This window comes from Acartia tonsa, chromosome 6 (assembly GCF_053477335.1).
Source record: "Acartia tonsa isolate MP-2025a chromosome 6, ASM5347733v1, whole genome shotgun sequence".
Classification (NCBI taxonomy): domain Eukaryota; kingdom Metazoa; phylum Arthropoda; class Copepoda; order Calanoida; family Acartiidae; genus Acartia; species Acartia tonsa.
This window is the reverse complement of record NC_137265.1, coordinates 48463576-48488080: the sequence shown is the minus strand read 5'-3', so window position 1 is coordinate 48488080 and position 24505 is coordinate 48463576. Positions and strand designations below refer to the sequence as shown.

Sequence of the window (24505 nt, the reverse complement as noted above, 5' to 3'; positions counted from 1 at the left end):
TGGAAAGTTGTTACTTTATGAACATAATTATCCTAGTTAAACCCAGGGATCTAAAGGGATAAGACAATGACCGATAAATTGATTTACATCCTCAAGCATAAAACACAAAATTACCCCTTGTAGTTAAAAGTTAAATGTTTGGAACACAACCTAATGAACCAACCAATCAAAATATAATTAAAACTCCAAAGTTGTTCAGTCAACGAGTAAGAAAACATTATTATAAAACTTTGGGGACTAGTGTATAAATAAACGGCCCAATGTCCCCTACCTCCCCGAGTTAAACTATACTTAACAAGTTAAAACCTAGAGGCCCAGATTCTTACACTAAACTTTGATGAAAAACTCAGAATTAAACTTAAATTGTTAATTAATTGTTAATTAGCAAGAATAGTTAAACCCAGGTGTTAGAATTGACATCAAATAAATGTTTTAACAGCACAAATGGTATCATTTTTATGATTTGTGTTTCAATATTTGTGGAAAATTGTCTATAATACAAGGCTAAAAGTTTTTTTTTCAAATGGCATTGTTACTCTTTTAAGCAATTTCATTTTAATGAAAATTGGACGAAAAATATTTAATGAAAAAACTTTTTTGCACTATGCTTAGATATTTTAGGTTAGAATAAATAGAGCCCAGATGGTCTAGTTTACCACAGGGGTTGGGCTCAATAGTATTAAAGGCTAAAGCTCCATATAGATCCTAGAAACATGTTGTGTTAGTGGTTAACTTATTGGTCCGTTGGATTATACCAAAATATACCAGAATAAAGTTACTTGCATGGGAGATATAGGTTTTTAACAGTAATTCTCAATGCTGGCCATAATGTCGACGTAACTTAAACGTTTCAGTTGCTAGCCCCAATCATTCAAAACCTCTATTTTTAACAGGGAAAGGAACCCGTACTTTTGTTACTTTATAATTCTCTTTTACTTTTAAAAGCGAAGCTTTAAACTTTTTTGATATGTCTGTACGTTTAAAATGTATACCTCATACGGGCGGAGATGCTGTCCATGACATGAAACCCCATGGTCCAACAACCCAGGATAACCAAGGAGAGCCAAATATCTAATTTTCTGTCCAAACAACCGGGGTATTAGGTTAAGTAACACTTATCAGACAACCAACCCTTTGATTGCACTACCTTTGTCTGTGCATGAGTTGCGCCTGTTTTGGGCCAAGGGATTCCCCCACTCTAACTGTTAATGTCGCGCACCTGACATAGTAGCAATAGGAACCATTTTTAACGTCTTTAGTCGCGGGTTAATGTATAGCTCGTCCAAATGATTTTGAAGAAAACCTTATGTAAGTTTTAAAATCGATAGGACAAGTTTAACCTGCATAAACAGCGATCAAAGAATTAGATTACAAACAAACGAACCAAACCCACCATATAGAAAAGATTCACTTATAAAAATCAATTACTAGTATATTTATTACCCCGCATTTCTTGCCCTTTGTATGATGTGTCAGCTAAGTAAATTAAACAAAATTTCTAGCGTTCCTTAGTCAATTGGAAACACCAATGAATAAAATTGGTTATATTATAAAAACTATTGTATTAGAAAATATCTCAATCTGTAAAAAATCTAATAGATACTCTATTTTTCATTAATTAAAAAAATAATGCTAGTAATTTTAACTATTTAATTTAATTCATCCTTTTAATAAAAAACCTCACAAATAATTGATTGGTAATTCAAACTATCTATAATACAAAGTAGCTTGATGTCTGTCCGTCTGTCTGTCTGTCCGTCTGTCTGTCTGTCTGTCCCTTAAGATCTCGGTAACCACTGAACTGATCGGATTCTACTTTTCAGGGTATATACCTATTGGTCCTGTGGTGGTTTTAGGCTATTTTCTTGGGGGGTGGGACACTCCAACCCCCCAAAAAAACTAAAAAAAAACCACCCCCAAAATTTTTTTTTTTACATTTTTAGTAAAATCTCAGTAACTGCTGAACAAATCGGGCTCTACCCTTCTGGGAATATACCTACTGGTCCTCTGGTGGTTTTAAGCTATTTTCATGGGGGGTAGGACACCCCATTTTTAAATTTTTAAATATTTTTTTTATAAATTTTAATTTTTGTGTATGCGAACAACCTAGGTTTAATTTTTACGAATTGAAATTTTTGTGTATACAGCAAACAACCTGGTTTTAATTTGTACGAATTGAAATTTTTGTGCATAAAGCGCACAACCTGGGTTTAATTTTACCACAGAGTAATTTAACAAAGAATATTTTTTTTGAATATTTCTATATAGGAGGGTTGACTTCCCATTACTTCATAGGGCGAAGCCCCTAGAGGCTAGGGGCGAAGCCGCTAGTAATATATATTTTGTATAATTGATTGGCAGTTCTGTAGTGGTACATGTCATTTGTACAACTGGCAGAAATAAAAATATAATTGTTTTTGTTCTTGTCAAAATTGCTTGTCTTGGTGTATTTTTGGCTATGGCAATTTATCTACCACTGCACTGGCAATTATAATGCGCATCATTTTATATGGTAAAATTAAAACCATTAATCTGAAATATACATCTATTGAAGCCAAATTTATTATTTATACATACATGAATAAATATTTTCAAAGAGAATATATCATTAAAGATATCAATATCGAGAGTTGTGAGATTGCATTGGCCCATAAAAGGAGCAACTTAATTCAATGCCAATTAGTTTTTGACCTTGATAAAGATAATCATAGAGTTGCTAAATATATTATCCTTCGTGAATGCTAATAACTTTTTATAATTTTGAAATCTGTCCACAAATGAATCCATCTATCAGATTTTTTTTTCGATATTTTTTGCAAGCCAAACAAGTTACTATTCTGTAGAGGAATCCAGGGAGCTATGGAATAAGACAACGGCCGATAAATTTATGTACGTCTCCAATATGATACACGAAATTACCCCTTCTGTAGGTTAGAATTAATTGTTGAAACGTTTGAATACTCAACCTAATAAACTAACCAATCAAAATTGACTAAAGTCCCCAAAGTTGTTAAGCCACCTAATAAGAGAACATTATTATTAAACTTTAATAAGGACTAGTATAATAAATAGCTCATTGTTCTCTCTTCCTCTCTCTTTCTCTCTATCTCTGTCAGAAAAGTAATAATTATTGTAAGTTTGACTTTAACAACATATTTGATGAGTTGAGATCCCCCTCCCCCACCCCAATGTCTATCGTTGCATAAACAGATTTATAGTATAGATCTATATACAGAAACTACCTCCCTTCATTTTTCAAAGACCTCTTTCGTCTGCTTCTAAATTATTTTCTGCTACATGGCTGTGTTAATATAAGCGATTCCAATGGTTGATTTTCAATGACCCAATAGAAAGGTTTCACAAGGTGGTTGTGATGGGGAGATACAGTTATTTAACCCTTTCTCCCTCTAGTGTTTTACTCTAATTGTTGCATAACAAAATGATAACGAATGTTGATCTCTTTTATAAAAAAAATTAAACCTCTATAGCATGATTTCAGTTCAACCTTAAAAAGTGAATTATGGTTTAACTCTTTACGATGTAGGGTATTTAAGGTTCTTATTGATGGAGGCATAAGATTGTTGAAAAAATTAAGTTTTATTTCAAAGTTTATTCGATAGTGGTTCTAAACTTTCTGTTGTAAGGTATCTGCTGTTGATCTGAGCGAATAGGGAATCTAACCTCTATGGTGTAAGGTATCTATTAGCTAAGTCATATTTTCGTTAGTAGCTTGAAAACTACTAGCCCCTCTGGTGAGTTATAATTTGGTTGGTAGCTGTAAGGTATCTATTATGTGATGCAAAATTTGGTTACAAGTTTGAAAACTAATAGGGGATCTATCCTCTATGGTGTAAGGTATCTATTAGGGGAGGCATAACTTGGTTAGAAGCTTGAAAACTAATAGGGGATCTATCCTCTATGGTGTAAGGTATCTATTAGGGGAGGCATAATTTGGTTAGAAGTTTGACAACCAACAGGGGATCTAGCCTCTATGATGTAAGGTATCTATTAGGTGAGACATAATTTGTTAGAAGCTTGAAAACTAATAGAGGATTTAGCCTCTATGATGTAAGGTATCTATTAGGTGAGGCATAATTTGGTTAGAAGCTTGAAAACTAAAAGGGGAGGATCTAGCCTCTATGGTGTAAGGTATCTATTATGTGAAGCATAATTTGGTTAGAAGCTTGAAAACTAAAAGGGGATCTAGCCTTTATGATGTAATATATATATTAGGTGAGGCATAATTTAGTTATTTAGTTAGAAGCTTGAAAACTAATAGGGAATCTAACCTCTATGGTGTAAGGTATTTATTAGGGAAGGCTTAATTTGGTTAGAAGCTTGAAAACTAATAGGGGAGGATCTAGCCTCTATGGTATAAGATATCTATTAGGGGAGGCATAATTTGGTTAGAAGTTTAAAAACTAAAAGGGGATCTAGCCTCTATGATGTAAGGTATCTATTAGTTTTGGCATAATTTGGTTAGAGGCTTGAAAACTAAGAGGGGATCTAGCCTCTATGATGTAAGGTATCTATTAGCTTAGTATGGTTGGTAGCTTAAAAACTAATAAGGGATCTAGCCTCTATAATGCAAGGTACCTATTAGGTTAGGCATAATTTGGTTAAAAGCTTGAAAACTAATAGGGGATCTAGCCTCTATGTTGTAAGGTATCTATTAGGTGAGACATAATTTGGTTGGTAGTTTGAAAACTTAAAGGGGATTTAGCCTCTATGGTGTAAGGTATATCTATTAGGTTAGTCATAATTTGGTTAGAAGCTTGAAAACTAATAGGGGATCTAGCCTCTATGGTGTAAGGTATCTATTAGGTGAGGCATAATTTGGTTAGAAGCTTGAAAACTAATAAGGGATCTAGCCTCTATGGTGTAAGGTATCTATTAGGTGAGGCATAATTTGGTTAGAAGCTTGAAAACTGCATCAGAGAGCTAAAAGTTTATTGTGATTATGGAATTTAGAGGCAACATCCTGTTAGACTATAATGGACAATCCGAAACCACCCTTCTTCTACTATCACTATCGCAGCTACTTTCTGACTAGGTTTTGGCCGTGGTTTACTTCTTGTTCAGTCCGAATTTGAATTTGAAAAACACAGATTGTTTAAAATTCGATTAATCACACTTTCATACCTGTTTATTAATGTTGTACTTTATTAGAATTATTAGGTTTGTTTATTAAAAAAGCGCGCAGGGTTATAACGCAACAAAGATAAGTAAAACAAAAATGACTAACAACATTTAGTACGGGATCCTACGGGGATAAGACAATGGCCTACTGTAGATTACAATTTGTGGTTGATACGTTTGGACATACAACTTAATGAACCAACCAATCAAAATTCTATAAAAGTCCCCAAAGTTGTTCAGCCAACGAATAAGAAAATGTGTTATAAAACATTTGGAACTAGGGAAATAAACAACCCAATGTCTCCTCCCTCACTGACAGTAACTACGGAAGATCAGCCAAATTAAACTAATTTTTAAACCAAAAACCAAAGGCAGAAAAAGTCCCTTTGGACATTGAAAAAAAAGATACAGCGGACAAAGTTAGTTTGTGAGTAGATGATCATTACACATTGGAATATTCACCAAAAACATATTTGCTCCGAGAAACTAATAAACATTAAATTCCAATTTTACTAATAGAACAGTTGGCCATATGGTAGATGATCATTTATCATGGAAATCTTTACATAAAATTCAGACATCTTAAATAGCACCTGATAATAGTATAAAAAATTAGGGAGTTGGAGGTTCATGTGGTGGCCACTTATCAATTGAAAGGATTCTAACAATTTAGGCCTACCCACCCTCTTTATAATGCCCCAACCCCCTTATATTGTTTGCCCGTGCAAATGATGAAAAATATAAAAGTTTCAGAACACTTTGTTTTAAAATTTATCTGTTATTAGTAAAACAGGGAGAGATATTTTAATTGCAAATAATTGTGCCTATTTGATTTCTTATCTGCAACTAATACAATGTAATTTATTATATAAAAAAAGAATACTTGTTTGGAAGGGATGGGACATTGGGCTGTTTATTACACTTGTCTTCAAAGTTTTATGATAATGTTTTCTTGTTAGTTGGCTCAACAATTTTGGGGACTTTATTGAATTTTGATTGGTTGTGTGTCCAAACGTTTCAACTACTAATTGTAATCTACAAAAGGGGTAATTTTTTTGTTTATCATCATTGGGGATTTACATCTGTTTTTCAGCTATATTGTCTTATCCCTAAATACTTGTAATGTAACAATATCAAGTTACCAACAATTCTTGTGGCAACAAAAAAAATTAATAAAAGATACTTCTCAGACTTTCGAAAAATAAAACATTGCCTTTTGAAGAAGCTATTTCTAGTGCCTATATAAAATGACGTCATAATTGCTTTCATTGGTCAATTAAAATGTATACTGGCCTGTTATTGGTAATTTTGTCTGTGTATCGGCGTATCATTGGTCATTTGTATCACGTCATTAAAAAAATCATTATAATTTAATTTAAATAGATGTAATTTTTTTAGATTTAATCAAGAATTTATAGGTACGTTAATTTAGACAGGTTAGAATTGTCCAATAGTTTTCAAACATTGTATGCTGATTTCTATAACAGTTAAGTACGACTTAGGAAGCGCAGAAACCCTATAATCGTTACCAGAAAGTCCGTTCGTCCATTTAAAACAAGCTGATTTTTAACTTTTTTGACAAAAAATTTTTTAATGTTAAAATTTTCTTATTCATCTGATTTTTTTTGAATACTGATTCCTAAGCATCTCTATAATCAAGTGCTAAAAACGTCCTTAAACAGAAACATGTATTTAATAAATTTTGCAACAAATTTGCTACAATTTTGCATTAATATTCAGTTTATTCAGTTCTGACACTCTACAAGTGTTAATGTTTGTTTGTCCTTCCATTCCAGAGCTTCGCTTTTATGGATGTTGTATAAAAATAATTTATTATAATAAATAAAACTATGATAGCAAATAAATTATTTATTTCATGACAACTCTAAATTACAATGGACAAAAATTAAAAATATAATTAAATATATAAAGTTTCATATTAATCACCCTTTTATGCGTCATTAAATAAAATTAGTGACATTGAATTTAAAATGTGCAAAAACTATTGTTTGGTTTTTTATGAACATAATTTTCTATTAAGTTAAAGTTTAAAAATAACAAGGATGACAACATTCATAATAGAATAATACAATTTAAAAGTCTATTTTGATTTATTTGAATTTGTTGAAAATTACTGTCTTAGAAATCATTATTGAAAAGTTCTGACAAATAGAATAATCAAAAAATCTTATCAAAAAAGATAAAAATTAATATGTTTTAAATGGACATGCAGACTTTCTGTTAACGATTATAGAGAGGCTAATCTTTCTAAATTGTACATACAGAAGTCATCTTTTATAGGACATTCTAATAGGCCTAAATTGGCGAAACTAGCTTTTTGTTACAGAAGTACGAACTAATTCTAATTTTAGAAAAGCTTCGCATAAAAAAATGTCGGATATCTTAAAATTATTTTTGATAAATTATTAAATTCATAGAATTTAAATTAATTTGTTAATTATAATCTATTGCTAAATACCAAAAACAATTTTTATACCCAAATAAAAAATTATAAAAAATCAAAGCACATTTTATGTAGGTGGGAATATTTCATCTGAAAAAAACTACTTTGCCTACAACTCTTCTGCCAATAAAAATATATTCATTTGATTTTCATAATGATGCTTTTACATAAATTAATAGGATACATAGAAGAACTTGCGGTAAAGTTGAGACATAATAGTTGTTATACAGATGACATATTCCTTCACAAATATTAATATCCATAAGAAATCACAATTAAATCATTTTTAATTTCACTGTGTAAAAAGTGTATACATATTAGTTATAATAACATTGAAAGAGAAGGGTAGCAAGGTTGTAGATGAAAGGGTAAACAAGAACAAGGTTGTCAATATTGATGAGGGGCGCAGCTGTCGTGAACTGGAGGAGCTTGTGGCGGGCTCACGGTGCACAGCCTCAGAGTGTTCACCTGAAATTAACATATCCTTATAAAAAAGTAACAGGATGTGTGCTTGTCTTTTTGTTTGTACCGAAGGATCTCGCTAACTGCTGTTCCGATCGGGTTCTCATAGGTCCTAGGAAGGTTTATAACTATTTTGGGGGAGGGTACCACCACCCTCCTAAAGGAAACATAAAAAAATCGAAAAAATTTACTTATAGAGACTTGAAGGCAACATTGCACGGTATCGTAGAGACTTGAAAGCAACATAGATAGGTATTGTATTATTTTAGAGAAAACATTTAAACTGCCACTAGAGGCCTCTAGGGGCGTAGCCGCTAGTTCTTATAAAAAAATAGAACAATCTGTTTGTTTATACCGAAGGATCTCGCTAACCGCTGAACCGATCGGGTTCTCCTAAACAGGGTAGCTTCTCATAGGTCCCGGGAATGTTAATAACTTTTTGGGGGGAGTGTACTACAACCTTCCCAAGAGAAATCGATCATGGAAAAAATTATCCAACCTCAAAAGAAAACAATCATCTTTAAAGAACTAAAATAAAAAATATGGTTGGGGGGGGGGGGGGGCTACGTGTTGAGCTACGATCGCGGGATACAACTTACCTTTCAATATAATAATCTGCACAGTAGAGTGGATATCAGTGTTAGGAAGGGAGCATGAGTAGTTGCCACTGTCCTCTTGTATGCTGCTCTTGATGCTCAGGTGGCTTGTCACCTCCTCCCCTGTCCATACGTTCCGCACTCTAAAAATATGTAGATGTGATTATCTGTAAAATTGTAAAAAATAAGTTGCAAGGAAAAATCATTCAAAATGATTCAAGTTACTTTTGAATTGGTAAAGAGAAAGCTAAAATTTCAAGTGTTCTGAATCTACTATACCAGGGATCACTGAGAAATATGGCAAGAGTTGGATTCTTTAAAAAAAGGGTTGCTGCATCGCTGGTGAGGCAAGATTGGTATTGTGAAAAATCCTTATAAATCGCATAAAAAATTTACAAAAATAAAAATTAATCAAAAATGGTCATTAACATGAGATTTTATTAAATTTTATTGGATTTTTATGCGATTTTGAAGGATTTTTCACAAAAACACTTCTGCCTCACCAGCGATGCAACGACCCTAATTTTTTTAAAGAATCCAACTCTTGCCATATTTCTCAGTGACCCATGGTAAACCAGATTTAGAACACTTGAAATTTAGATTTTCTTTTTACCTAAACAAAAGCAACTTAAACTGAAAATTTAACAATTTTTAAAAATGATTAAAAACAACGTTTCTAAACATTTGTCTTCAAGTTCTAAAGCATATAAGATAACAGATCTATAGTATAGATGTATATACAGACAACTACCTGAATTCCTTTTTAAAGACCTCTTTCGTCTGCTTTTTAATTATTTTTTGCTTCTTGGCTGTGTTAATATAAGCGACATCATTGGATGATTTTAAATAACCCAATAGAAAGGTAGTTTGCACAAGGTGGTTGCGATGGGGAGATACAGTTATTTAACCCTTTCTCCCTCTAGTGTTTTACTCTAATATACAGATAATGTAAACATTAAAACAAGGATATTTAACGAACTCAGAGATTATTTCTGGTTTTACTTTGGCTGATATGACCTATAAGTACGTTTGTGCATTTATTATAGAACTGAGGTGGATTCTTAAAAAACTTGGCTCACTGCCTCACTAAAATTAGTGAGGCTCGTTAAAAATTTTTATGAAAAATCCTCCAAAATCGCATAAAAAATCTACAACAATGAAATTAAATCATAAAAGGGTTATTAACATAAGATTTTGTTTATTTTTTGTAGATTTTTTTATGCAATTTTGGAAGATTTTTCACAATTATTGAGGGGGGGGGGGGGGGAGAACCATCAGACGATCATCCGTCCGTCTGGAAGAAACTCTTGAGCTCGCTGTATGATTGGACTCTTTATTTGTCATACCAAGGTTTTAGGCTATTCTCTTCCCCTCCAACCATTGTTGTTTTATTGTAGTTTTAACCCATCTAAAAGCTTTGTTGTGTGAGTGATGTTTTTAATTAAATTCAGTGAATTCATCATAAGATTAGTTTTCCTAGATGCTCTCAAAGCTAATTATGTTCATAATTAATTTTAGGCACCTTCCTAGTTACAAGGTTAAAAAAAGCATAAAACTTTGAATAAAAACATTGTTAACAACATTAATAAACAAGAATGATAACATCCATAAAAGCGAAGCTCTGAAATGGAAGGACAAACGATCATTAACACTTGTAGAGTGACTAAACTGAATAAGCAGAATATTAATATATTAAAGTCGAACGAAACAAAATTGCAAGTATATCTGTTGAAAAAAAAAACAGATTAAATACAGGAAATTGTTTAAGGACATACTTACATTTTTAGGGCTTGATTATAGAAATGCAACGCTGATAACAATGTACTTTGTTATCCTAGGAATCAGTAATCACATAAATATTTGTTGTTAAAAAAGTTAAAAAGCAACATGTTTAAAATGACGAACTTTCTGGTAAAGATTATAGAGTTGCCTAACTACTATGGGAATCATCATACAAAGTTGAAATCGATAGAACAATTCTAACACACCTAAATTAACGAAAAGAGCTATCCGTTAGGAACTAAAAAAAGCTAAAAAAATTGTAAGTTAATTTGTTGCAAAATGTATTAAATACGTAATACTCTTTAAGGACATACTTACATATTTAGGACATGGTTATATAGATGCTTCGTTTATTAGATTGTACCTTGTTGTAATAGAATTCAGTATTAAAAAAATCAGTTGAATCGGATAATCTCAAAAAAGTAAAAACTCAGCGTGTTTTAAATAGACATACTATCTTTCTGGTAACCATTATAAGGTTGCTACGCTTTCTAAGCCGTACCCAACAGTTATAGGAATCATCATGCAAAGTCTGAAATCGATAGGACAATACTAACCTGTTTAAATTAACGAACAAAGCTAATCGTTACGGACGGACGTACGGACCAATCCTAATTATAGAAAAGCTTCGTTTTTAAGAACAGAGCTATGAAATAAGAAAAAAGACAAAAGAACAATAACTCTGATAGAGTGTCAGAATCTGTCCGAACTTAATAAACAGACCATTGATTTGTAAGTCTAAACAAAATTAAACATTTGTTGCATAATTGCGTAACTATTGAATTAGGACATTCTTTTATTTTTAGCAAATACTAATAGAAATGCATCACTTATAATTTTAGACTTTGTTGACCTAGGAATTGTCATTCCAAAAATCAGATAAATAGATTTATTATATAATACATAAAAATAAATGGACGTACGGATTTTCTGGTAACGATTATAGGGATGCATCGCTTATAATTTTAGACTTTGTTTCCCTAGGAATTGTCATTCATTACAGAAATCAGCTGAATAGAATTATTATTTTATTGAATTTATGTATTATATATTAAAAATTAGCATGCTTTAGATGGACGTATGGACTTTCTGGTAACGATTAAAGAGGAATTCTCTTGCTGAAACAATATTCACCTTTTTCTATTTCTGAGACTGAAGGTTTTATTATTGAGTGTCCACCTGACCGCGTCTCTGGGGAGCTCTGTGCTCACAGGGACAGGTAGGAGGGGGTGGGGCGTTGTTGACACCTCCCACCCCCGCTTTGTCTTGTTCCTGTACACGCACTGTAGGGATATATGGCTCCCCGCGCTGTAGACAAACCCCTCACTTGAATTTTTGATCTCGATAATGGGACCTAAAACAATAAGTATTGTTTAAAATATATACATATAGACAGGTTTGTTAACTATTTATTTGTGTAAATACAGAAATATATTAGATTTTTTAAAGCATCTATTTCAAAATGTAGTATGATGTCGTCCATCCGTCTGTTTATCTGTACGTCTGGAAGAAACTCTAGAGCTCGCTGTATTATTGGACTCTTTATTTGTCATACCAAGGATTTAGGTTATTTTCTTTCCCCTCCCCTCAAAAAATTGATCTAATTCTATCCAACAACAAAAATTAATCCAAGTAACTATTAAATTAAGGTTAGGAGCAAAGCCATAATAAAAAGGAAAAATTAAGATGTTGAAAAAAAGTTGAAAATAAATGAGATAATTAGTTTTAAGTATTTCAAAAATAATGACTAGGGTATAAGGACTCTTCAGACAATCAACCATTCGATAAAAAGACATTTATGCTTCACGCAAGTGATATAGAAACATTAAAGTATCTATAATACAAAGTAGAATGATGTCTGTCCGTCCGTCCGTCCCTTAAAATCTCGGTAGCCACTGAACCGATAGGATTCTACTCTTCAGGTGGTCCTCTGGTGATTTATGGCTATTTTCTTGGGGGCTTGGACAGCCCCAACCCACACAAAAAAATCCCCATAAATTTTTTAATCTTTAAAATTTTATTATTGTTTTTAATTACCTCATAGGGCTAAGCCCCTAGAGGCTAGGGGCAAAGCCGCTAGTTTTTATTAAAGATTTACTAAAATTAGCTATGTAAGAAATGTAGGACAAATTAAATAAACCAATAAAACAGATTAAGTAAAACTCGCAATTATCTTGGAAATAGTTGGTACAACTATTTAAGTTACAATTTTAATTTGTTTAAAGTAGGTCACAGACATTTAGGGTCTGTCGTCGATCAGTTCGTAACGGATAGCTCTCGATTTTATAGAATTTAAAAGCGTCCTTTATATTTTACTAGAGGTTACGCCCCTAGAGGCCTCTAGGGGCACTTGAGAAGGGTAGGCACCTCCTCAATTTTAATTTTGGTTAAAAAAAATGTTGAAAAAATTTTTTTCGGGGGGGGGGGTTATTTTTGGGGGGGTTTGGGGGTGTCCCACCCCCCAAGAAAATAGTTATAAACCTTCCCGGGACCTATGAAAAGCTACCTTGTTAAGGAGAACCCGATCGGTTCAGCGGTTAGCGAGATCCTTCGGTACAGACACACAAACACACACACAGACATCCTGTTACTTTAGTGTAAGGATACCTTGCATGACGATTTCTGTAACAGTTAGGTATAATATGAAGACAGAGCCAATTTATAAGCATTACTAATAAATGTAAAACATTTAGATGAATTAATTTGTTTTGATTAGTTGTCATATTCATTTTATTGTCTAAAAAATTAGCCATCTGACATCATCAAAATGAGGATTGAGAGAAGAAGTGGGAAAGAAAACCCCATCTATAAAAAAGTTATGGACAATAACCTCATTTTTATGACGTCACATGGCTGATTTTTTGAGACATTTGTGAAGCTTCATTTTATCTTTTAATGAATATCGAAATGAATGATATTTAAAATGTTTATATGTTGGGTTGTTAATTGTATTGCAATTTTGGGCTTTAGTTTTATGTACGCTGTCATGTCATCCTAGTCTTAAAGTAGGTCACAGCCGCTCTGTAAAACATTTTAATTGAATTTAATTATTTAGCTAAAGAGTTAAAGAGTGTTGGCTAGGGAAAAGGTGAGTTGGGAGGAAGAATTAATGGATAGTTTTATGAACAGATCTATAGTATAGATTTATATACAGACAACTACCTCCCTTCCTTTTTCAAAGACCTCTTTCGTCTGCTTCTAAATTATTTTCTGCTACTTGGCTGTGTTAATATAAGCGACACCATTGGTTGATTTTCATTGACCCTATAGAAAGGATGCACAAGGCGGTTGCGATGGGAAGATACAGTTATTTAACCCTTTCTTCCTCTAGTGTTTTACTCTAATGTTTTATGTTCATTAACAAGAACAATTACGTCCTTTAGCAGCGCAGCTTTAACAGGATAACAAATATGATTATCAATGGAAAAAGAATAAGGTGTAATAAAATCATAATAACAAAAGCTCAGAGGCAGAAAATTGTCAGTAAAATATTAAACAAAATACGGTCCTAGGACAAACGCAGGAGTCCCAAACGTCGGAGTGGACAAACGTCGGAGTGGACAATTAACCTATCTTATAGGTTTTTTAATGCCTAACCCCTGCGGGGGGCTTATTTGTACATATATATCTTAACCTAACCTAATCTGTATAGAAATACTTAATTGAATTCAGTTTTTGACACTCCTGCGTTTGTCCACTCCGACGTTTGGAACTCCAGCATTTTTCCTGGAACCTAAAATACATCCATAGAATACACTCTATTATAATCATTTAGTTAAAAAATATTGTTTTATTGAAAAATATTAAATCGAGACTGAGAGTGTAGATTTTTTTTCTAATTTTTCAAATGTATCATGTATATAAGTAATTTTTCGTTTGAGAGGTATCACATGACTTTATATAATTCAATCTTTTCATTTCAGCTCATTGAACTATTCCTTTATGTTAGTTTAGAAGTGCAATTCTTAAATGAAAACTATCCAAGTATGCCTGGTTGGTGTTCAATCACATAAGCAAATTTGTACTTTTTATATGCTTTTTTTGTTTGGTTGGATATTGGTCACCCCCACCCCTAAAATAGATATAAACGTTTCCTTTGATTGCCTTTATAAAATGAAGCAATTATTGACTAGGGTATGAAGTTAAGAACTCTGGATATATTATTACAATGAAGATTATGTGCTTAAGAATAAGTCTTATCTTGTTGGCAATTTACTAGTTAATGGTTAGACAATGGATGATAAATTGATACAAATACCCAATGATGATTGACAAAATTCATTATATTATTACTAGTTTTAAACCAACCAAATAAAATTCATTACCCAAGGATTTGAACCAAAAGTTAAAATAACATGGTAACAAAACTTTGATTACAAGTGTTATTTACATTCCAATGTCCCCCACAATCCCTTGTAATTTATTGGTCTAAAACTGATAAATTAAATAATTTAATCAGTTTTTTGATTTCATTTGATTACAAAGATTTGCATAATAGTTGGAATACCGCTTGGGCAAGTATACCAGCAGCACCATAGTTTTAATCTCTTTTCTTCACCACCAGCCATTCCTCATCAACAAACTCAAAACATTCTCTCCCCCCCCCCCCTTCCCATGCCTGTCCGATTTGAATTGCATTGCAATACCATAAGGAATACTATAACCTGTGAAAAGGAGATATAATCCCCCTCCCCCCCCCGCCATATCCCTACATTTCTTATTTCTATCTGTCTCTCATTTCACATCTGTTTTTCTTCACACAACTTCTCCCCACTTCCAATTTTCCTCCCGGTGCATAGATTGAGATTACATTGACTTGAAAACTGAAAAACTTTGTTGAAAAGATACCCCCAGCTCAACTGTTTCAGCCCCCCCCCCCCACCCACCCCCACTTTAAGATATATACACAGTGTGCCAAAAACTGACATAAAAAAGAGTGCTGCTAGATCTTGCATAGAAATTACGAAACTCCTGTCATTATAATTTATTGATTTATTGTATGCAGTTATACATAAGAAAATGACTTTATTTTAGATGTTCTTGTTTAGAATTACATATACCTTACATAAAACAAAATAGTAATAAAGTTCAACCAATGTAGGATCTCTTGATATGTCTATAAGACAACATCTTTCAGATAGGTTAAGGATTACATAATCTTTATCTAGAAGTTCCAATCATTGATATATTTATGGTTTTTACCGTTTTATGTTAAAAATCTTCATGTTAGTCTTAATGCTAATGACAACTATCAGACATAGAAGCATAAGGCAAAACTGGCATTTTTTTCTCCAAAACTGATTTTTTTACAGAAATAATTTTGTACATTGCAAACTTAAATGTTTAAACATATACCCAACACAACTCTTGCTATGCTCGCCCTGTATGCTCAATGTTATCTTTACCTTTTGGAATAAACAGGAATGTGAAAACTTTCTCTTTCCTCCTGTGCAATGTAGGTACTACAACTTTAATTGCAGCACAGCCAAATATGATGGCATGTATTCAAGGCAACATTCGGGTTAAGTAAAAGTGTCTTAAGTTTTAAATGACCATGACCATAATTCTTTTCTTACATTTAGTTAGAATTTTGTTCCCCTATAATCATCTATTGGCAGCTATAAAATATAAATTGAGGGCAGGGTAGAGGTTAACTTCATAATGATTTAAAAGAAAATTTAAGAAAATATTTGAAGATATCTCCTTGTTTTTTTTGTAATACTTTTCTATTAATCATATTTGTAACAATAATGATATTTTATTTATCATACCTTTATGGCATTTGTTTGTAAAATTTCATTTTCATTTTTTTTTAAATGAAATTTTCCAAAAACAGCTTTACTAACTTATTTTCAAGTTTGATTAAAACTCACTAAATTCAATTTTAGATGGAGGTTTATCCTATTTTAAAATGTAGAAAGCTTTTTTTTGTCTGTTAGATGGTTTTAGGCAATTTTATTTTTATAAATAAGTCTTGGTATGATTTTAAGTTATCTTTCTGTGGCTCAATATCACTTAGAATATAGAGCCCCTAGATGCTAGGGGTGCATCCATTAGTTTATAATAAATCTAGAACATTAGATTTAAATAATATATATATTTACAATGACGCATTTCACTTTATTTATAGGATCTGTTTGGAACATCCAATATTTATGTATTGTACAAGAAATTTATATACGATACAAATGTTAGTTCAATACTAGGTTTAAAGTGCAGAAATATAAAAAAGGTTCAGAACATTATGTCACATTATGTTAAATTTATCTATTTTCTTTTTATAAAGACTTGAAAATGAATGTCTTAATGATGTTAAAAAGTATTAATTCTAAATAAACTTTAAATAAAAATCCTCCAATCTAACTTATATAGTGGCTCTATTCAGTTTGAAGATATTTTTGTGTGGTGTTGCTGGCATAATCCTATGATACAAAATTTTACCTTCAACTTGTAGGTAGATGATAAGAGTTTGTTTTGGAAATGTTTGCAGGGAACAGATAAACTTTCCAGCATCTCTAGCCTCTACCCTCTCTATCCTGAATCAGAGAATAATTTTATAGAAACTTAATCAAGTTAAATTACATGTTTCAAAACAAAATATACCAAGTTGACAAAAATAAAGGGGCAATTATGTAATACATGGTAAGCACAAACCTCTAGGTTAGCCTATATAATTTTAAAGGATTTGTGCTAAAATCGTTTTCAGAGAAGTCTTTCATATTTCAATTTTTTCCCTAATAACACTTATGATTGTAATGTTTTTGATCTTTAGAAAAGATTGATTTGAAATATAAGGAGGTTTAAAATATGTTGTTGACTTCAATATTAGTTTTAAAACAAGAAAAATAAATATTTTTTCTTGTTTTGGTTATTGAGATTTAGATTTAATGTATTATTTCTAGTCTGCAAAAACCATCTTTGCTTGAATTAAAGAAAAACAAAACTAAATCTATAAAGTTAGGTTTTGAAAATTACAAAAAGAAATCTGTAACCAATTTGAATATTTTATAGCAATGAATCAAACAAAAAAATCAGAGATACCTATATAGATAAACTTACGATGAATGGTATACCTCTTTAATTGTATTACACAATTTTCTATTTTTTAGGTTCCATGATTAAACTTATATAACAATACAGAAATACACAAGGTCTAATTAAAAATTTTAAGGAATAAAAAAAATGCTCAAACATTTTTAGTAAATGTTTCACTAACTTTAAAAAAAGAGATTTTTTACATAACCTTAATTTTTTCTTAAAAAATTCATGTTTTTTGTCTGTTTTGGGCCAATGTGCATTTAGAAGCTAGGAAAAGCAGAACATTTGAATACTTAGCCAGATAAAACTTTTATATGTCAGTAGTTTTTCCTTTTTTTTTAGAGGAAGGGTTATAACTTTTCAGATAACAGTTTAAAATATTATGATAAGAATATCTGGAAAACATGAATTATAAAATTAAATGTCTATATTTTTCAACAAGACTTTATTAACGTAAGTGACTTAGCCTTTAGTGTCTCAGTGTAAGGGTAGTTTTTTTTACATATTGTATTTCAATAACATTTTTAGACGAAAGTGTAAAAATTTGTATCTTAATTTCATTTCTCTAATATAAAAAGTCACTCATAACCCCCCCCCCCCCCATCATAACCATGGCTAACAACCTAAAGAGAACCATTACTAAGCTTCCCCTAATCAATCTATGTGATGCAATCAACCCAACCGTTTAACACACAACTCACTACTTTAAATACACAAGATTGTAAATTATTTTCTATTTGATAATTTCAATGTTACTAGTGTAGGATGACTCTTCTCAAGACTTAGATGATAAGTCTCTGAACAAAATAATAGTTTCTGAGATTTTATGTATCATATAGTACATTTTTAGCCTTTTGTACTGTGAAAAGTATGTGAATTTCAAGGTTTAATATGTTAGACAAAGAAACTTTGAGTTGACACAAATTGTAATTGTTTATGTAAACAATAAGAATGGATTTATTATCATTTGGATCTTACACCATATTTTTATGTTCTCTAATAAAGTGAAACACACAGCGGGTTAAATTAACGATTTACTCCTTCCCCTTCCTTTTCCTATCTTCTCCCCTACCTCTGGATGAACTAATGACAGAGGAAAAGCAATCTAAATTGACGAAAATTTTCCCCTGTCATAATATCCACGTATATTCTACATCCATTACAATGAGTTGCTTCTCCTTTAACCTTCAGGGACGTGGGAAGAAAAGATAAAAGAAGTAAGAAAGATGGCTTAGAACATGATATAACAGCCGTTTCTGAGATCTTTATCCTATCTTATTCATTACATCTTAATTAGAACTGATGATCTATTTAATAGTGAAACAATTGTCTTCCATAAATAAAATGTTAAAAAAATTACTTGTGTTTATATACATAATAAAATATAATATAATGTAGTAAGATGTTTTATCTGAAGCTAAAGGTCTCAAAACTACTGAACTGATTGGGTTCTCCATTTTAGAGAAGCTTCACATAGACCTTTGGGTGTTTTTGGCTATTTTTTAAAAGATTCACTTGTTGGATGGTTTTAGCCAAATTTTCTCCCCTTTCCTATCCCTTCGAATACAAAGCCCCTAGATGCAAGGGCACAACCGCTAGTTACTGTATATAACATAATTAAGAAATTAATAAAAAAAATTCATTGTTAGATACTTATATAAACCATAAAACATCATATTACTTGTGATACTTATATTATGTCGATATAATAACAGCACAAAATTTAACTTCTAGATACAATGTCAACTTTTATATAAAACATTGAAAGTTTTTTATCAAATCAATATTTTATTTATATAGAGAGTGACCATTTCAGAAAGAGGAATAAGAATAAGAAAAACAAGAACGATTGCGTTCAATAGCATCAAAGCTCAATTTTTATGAAAAGATAATTACGAGATTTTCAAACTCGCGGCGAAATTAGTGAAATTAGTAGCGCATCGGCTTGCTGTCTGTGGGGGGGGGGGGGCTGTACGGTCATGTTAAAAACGTTATAAATGGTACCTAAATCTGCTATGTCAGGCGCGTGATATCAATAGTAAATAGGAGGGAGAATGCATTGGCCCATAATCAGGCACAGTTAGGACTTTTAGACAAAGGCGGTGCAGTCAAAGAGTTGGTTGTGTATCGGGCGAATGACAATTACACTGCAATTTTAACACTCAAAGTGTTTCAAGCTGCGTGGATAGATCCAGAACCTAAAGCCTTAGCATTTGTAACTGTTTTTGAAGTCAGCCAAAAGCGTCCGAAATATAAACACAGCCGAGTCACTACAAAAGAACAGAAAGTAATTTGCTAGCAGACGAAAGAGGTCTCCACCTCTAAGGCCAGGTAGTTGTAAAATTTAACCTATTTACTTATATTTTTTTATTTACACAATGCTTCAAAAATGAAATAAAAAGATTTTAGGAGTAATTGTCACGAAACAAGAGAAATAGTCAGATAATTTGTTGTCTAGACCAGAATTTCTTTACAAATAAAACTTATTTACAATTTCCTAAAAATTTTGATTCTGATACTTTCTTCATTGTACCAGTTAAGCTTCTTTTTGCTGTTATTGTAAAAACTTAAAAACTGATAGCGTTATGTGTATCTTATAGATTTCTAACAAGAAAAACATATTGCCTCCAAAAAAATTTTACTATTTACTTTTCTGCCATTAAAAATTTATCATTATTTTGAAAGAAGGGAGGTAACATTGGACTGTAAATTATAATAGTACCCAAAGTTTTATAAACACATGCTTTTAACTGTTATGAAACACAGTGGGAACTTTATCAAAACTTTATTCGTTGGTACAAACTTAAAAATCATAGGACAATGTTGTTCATAATGATTGAGGGTTTCAATAAATTTATTGTCTATTTCTTTAGTCCCAATCTTTTAAAAAATATCTTGATTTACCCATGTAATAAGAGTTTTCATTACCATAAAATTTTAAATTTTTTTTTTCAAAATTGACATATATATTGGAGGAAAATTAAAATCAATGTTATTGATATTGGAAAAAGGATGACAACATCCATAAAAGCGAAGCACTGAAACGGTAGGAAAAACGGACACTAACACTTGTATAGTGTCAGAACTGAATAATCAGAATATAAATGTATAAATGTCGAAGCAAAATTGTAAGTAAAATTGTTGAAAAACTGCTTGATACAGGATAATGTTTTGGACATACTTACATTTTTAGAACTTGATTATAGAGTTGCTTTGCTTAAAATATTGTACTTTGTTGTCCCAGAAATCAGTATACCAAAAATCAGATCAATCGGATTATTAGATCACATAAAAATTTGTTGTTAAAAAAGTAAAAAAATCAACATGTTTAAAATGGACGTACGGACATTCTGGTAATGATTATAGAGTTGCTACGCTTTCTAAATCGTACCTAACTACTACAGGAATCACCATGCAAAGTTTGAAATCAATAGGACAATTCTAACATGCCTAAATTAGCGAAAAAAGCTATCCGTTACGGACGGACGTACGGTCGGACGGACGTACGGACGGACCGACCCTAATTATAGAAAAGCTTCGCTTTTAAAAACTCTAGACATAAAATTCGAAGTACGTAATATACATTTTAGGCAAGAACCTTCATATTTATGACAAGAAAACAATCTATGTAACATATAATATAATGTCTATTTTTGTGTGAAGAGAAGTATCTCGCTAACCACTAAATCAATATGATTTTCCTTTACACAACGCCCTTCATAGGTCTAGGGCAGGTTTATAACTATTTTGAAGGGAGTGTTCATGGTCCCCCATTGCGTATACATAATGAACAATTTTAACTGGCAGACTGTCAAATCAATTTTTTTGTTGTTATTTATTGCTATGGACATAAGTAAAAATATTTTGTAAATCAGGATATTATTCTTTTTTTATGCCTAATTTGAAATTATATTATTGAGTAGCTAGGTTTCAAACAAACTTGTAACTGAATAAAGTTTCATTTCATAATGAAAACTTTATATACTGCTACTTTACTTATTAATTATATTTTGTCTCATTTCTTATACAAGTTATAATCATGAATTATAGTCAACACAGAGAAGGAAAAAAAACATCTCCATTAATCCCCACTTATTAAAAAAATAAGTCAAAAAAGTGAAAAGCACTTATTTCTTATTTGGATTCAATTTTGAAATTAATCTTAAACACTTCTTATATTTTTTAAAATTTGGATACTTATGCTAATATTTTTCTTAACACTTCAATTCTAGAGTACTAAAAGAATTCTTTACCCCTAGCCTTATGAGGCTTTGCTTTAGACTGACAGATAGACAGACCAGGATCTACTTTGAATTACAGATATTCTGTTAAAATTTATCATTGTATGTTTAAAAATATTTTTATATTTAAAGCAGTTAGACTTAAAATTAGCGTTTGATATTAATAGTCAATACGTTTTATTGATAAAGGAGGAGGTAGGTTGTACTAAAATTCCGTAAAGGTGTGAGTTTAAAGGCTTAAAAATAGTAGTAGAACGATAAATTCACTAAATATGTGTATTCCTTATTGAAAAGAACTATAGACAAAAATATTGATGAAAATATACCTCCCCCTTTTACAATTCTACTCATTTACTACTAACAAAAGGTTGGACAGACACACCTTAGTTATAGAGTTGTTGTGCTGATTTTTCCTTACCTGAGTGCCCAATCATGTGGATCCTCCATATTGATAGAATATCTGATGTCTCCTGTGAATGTCGTATTTCCAACTGTCAACAAATCAATGGTTGCTCCTCTTTCCACCGCCCAGGATACAGTAGAGTCCTAAATAATAAATATAATTATACTGTCATATTTCCAACTATTAAATCATTGTTTGCTTCTTATTCCATAATCTATTATACTCTCGAGTCCTTAATATAAATAAACTGTCACATTTACAACTGTCAACAAATCAATGGTTGCTCCTCTTTCCACTGCCCAGGATACAGTAGAGTCCTAAATAATAGATATAATTATACTGTCATATTTCCTACTTTTAAATCATTGTTTGCTTCTTATTTCATCATCTATTATACTCTTGAGTCCTTAATATAAATAAACTGTCATATTTACAACTGTCAACAAATCAATGGTTGCTCCTCTTGCAACCGCCCAGGATACTGTTTAATACCTAATATATGTAGATAAACTGTCATATTTCCAACTGTTAACAAATTAATGGTTGCTCCTTTTTCCACCGCCTAGGATAATATTGAGTCCCTAATATTGATAAACTGTCATATTACCAACTGTTAGATAAATGTTTGCTTCTTATTCTATTATCTATTAAACTCTTTCAACCGCCCAGGATACTGCTGATTCCTGAATAAAGATTAACCGCATAATACCGAAATTTAACAATAAAATCTAATTCCCACCTCTTTTGATACTTTTTAATTCGAGATATAAAAGGGTAGTCTGTAAAATTATCAGCTTGTTACAAGTAAATTAATGGTTTTTTATTATTCTAAGTACAGGTAAACTCTGTCCTTCACTAAATTTCTAAACTAAATGGTTTCCAAATTCAAGGTAAGTTTTGCACTGGTTTTAACCTTTACTTATTTTAAGAATAAATTCCACACTCCTCAAAAATGATTCTTTTTAAAAGAGAAAATAAAACAAAAACCAACTAGGCAAAAAAAATATACAAAGTTGATAAACTACCTTACTTTCTAAAAAGATAAATAAAATTCCTTGAACAATTCTTTTTGTTGAGGAAAAGATGAGAAATTGTCAATGTTATCAATTTTTCAAAATAAATTCTGTCACCCAATCTTTAGGATCAACTGAAAATTGATTGCCTATTTCTTCCCTAATTTTCGAAGTTGCACAGCAGATACCCAAATGCAATTACAAAATATATTTTCAGCTTCTCCGGTCAAAGGGAAAAGCGATATAATGAATAAACAATTTATACATTATACATTTGAAATTTGAATTTTTCAACTTTGAATTTTTTTGAAAGTTTGAGCTTTTTTAGTTAATAGTAAATATAAATAGGATGAGAAAAGTATGTACACAATCGGCAACTTAAATTCAGCTGACCATCTTTAGTGTTGTGTACAATGTACATCATTGGACCAAGATTTCAATAAAAAAAAGAAAATTCACAAATTTTACCCCTGTGTTTATGTCTCTCCTTTTATATCAATTTTTCCCCTAAAGTAAACGTTTTTATACTTTTCTCTTGTAAAAAGTTTTAAACCTGGCAGAACCATTACAAAGCTTCCTTAGTCACAATTGACTAAACATGTCTGCACTTTTAGAGATCTTTCTGTACCCTGTGCATAGTTGGTTTAAATTTTTTTATTTCTAAAAAAAAAATTCTATTCTCCCTCGCTGGCGATGGCCATTTATCCATTGTTACTACAAAATTAAAGTCCATTTATTCTTTACTTTAGCCCTGTTCAAAAGTTCACAGTTTTATTTTTTTCATTCAACATTATATACCTAATTATCTTAAGAATCTCAGTTCAAAAATAGCATCCCATTACACGCGTATGATGTTCTGGATTCAATAGATGATCACTTCAATCGAAGGAGAATCCCTCCCTTACGAGATAAGGGTAAAAATATTTAAAGGTTTAATTTGCCTAAATTTACAATCGTTATCAACGTGCAAACGAACAAGCTTCAAATTTAAAAATTTGACCCGGTCTACTTCACATTTATCCAGTATTACACTTTTACTGTTACATAATTTTGAAATACACTTTCTCCTACCTACTCAACTTCAAAAGAGTGACAAAATAGAAGATTCATATTTATATATATTTTTTTTAAAGCGAAACTTTTCTATATCTAGGATAGGTCCGCCCGTCCTCTCTGTCCGTCCGTCCTTACGTCCGTAGCGGATACCTTTTTTCATTAATTTAGAAATGTTAGAATTGTCCTATCGATTTAAAACTTTGCATGATGATTCCAGTAGTAGTTAGGTACGATTCAGAAAGCGAAACAACTCTATAATCGTTACCAGAATGTCCGAACGTCCATTTTAAACATGTTGATTTTTTACTTTT

General features: G+C 31.5%; 1 protein-coding gene across 1 annotated transcript in view; it reads right to left on the bottom strand.

Moving 5' to 3' along the window:
- Window positions 1-6993: 6993 nt before the first annotated feature.
- The window catches only part of LOC145323411 (uncharacterized), a 69853-nt gene continuing 52341 nt past the window's right edge, over window positions 6994-24505 (bottom strand). The window contains exons 5-9 of the mRNA XM_080165828.1: window positions 22141-22268; window positions 16885-16979; window positions 11578-11797; window positions 8665-8804; window positions 6994-8071 (exon numbers count right to left, since the gene is read on the bottom strand). Of these exons, the coding sequence (XP_080021954.1) occupies window positions 7896-8071; window positions 8665-8804; window positions 11578-11797; window positions 16885-16979; window positions 22141-22268 (759 nt within the window). The 3' untranslated portion in view covers window positions 6994-7895. The remainder of the gene's footprint in view (window positions 8072-8664; window positions 8805-11577; window positions 11798-16884; window positions 16980-22140; window positions 22269-24505) is intronic.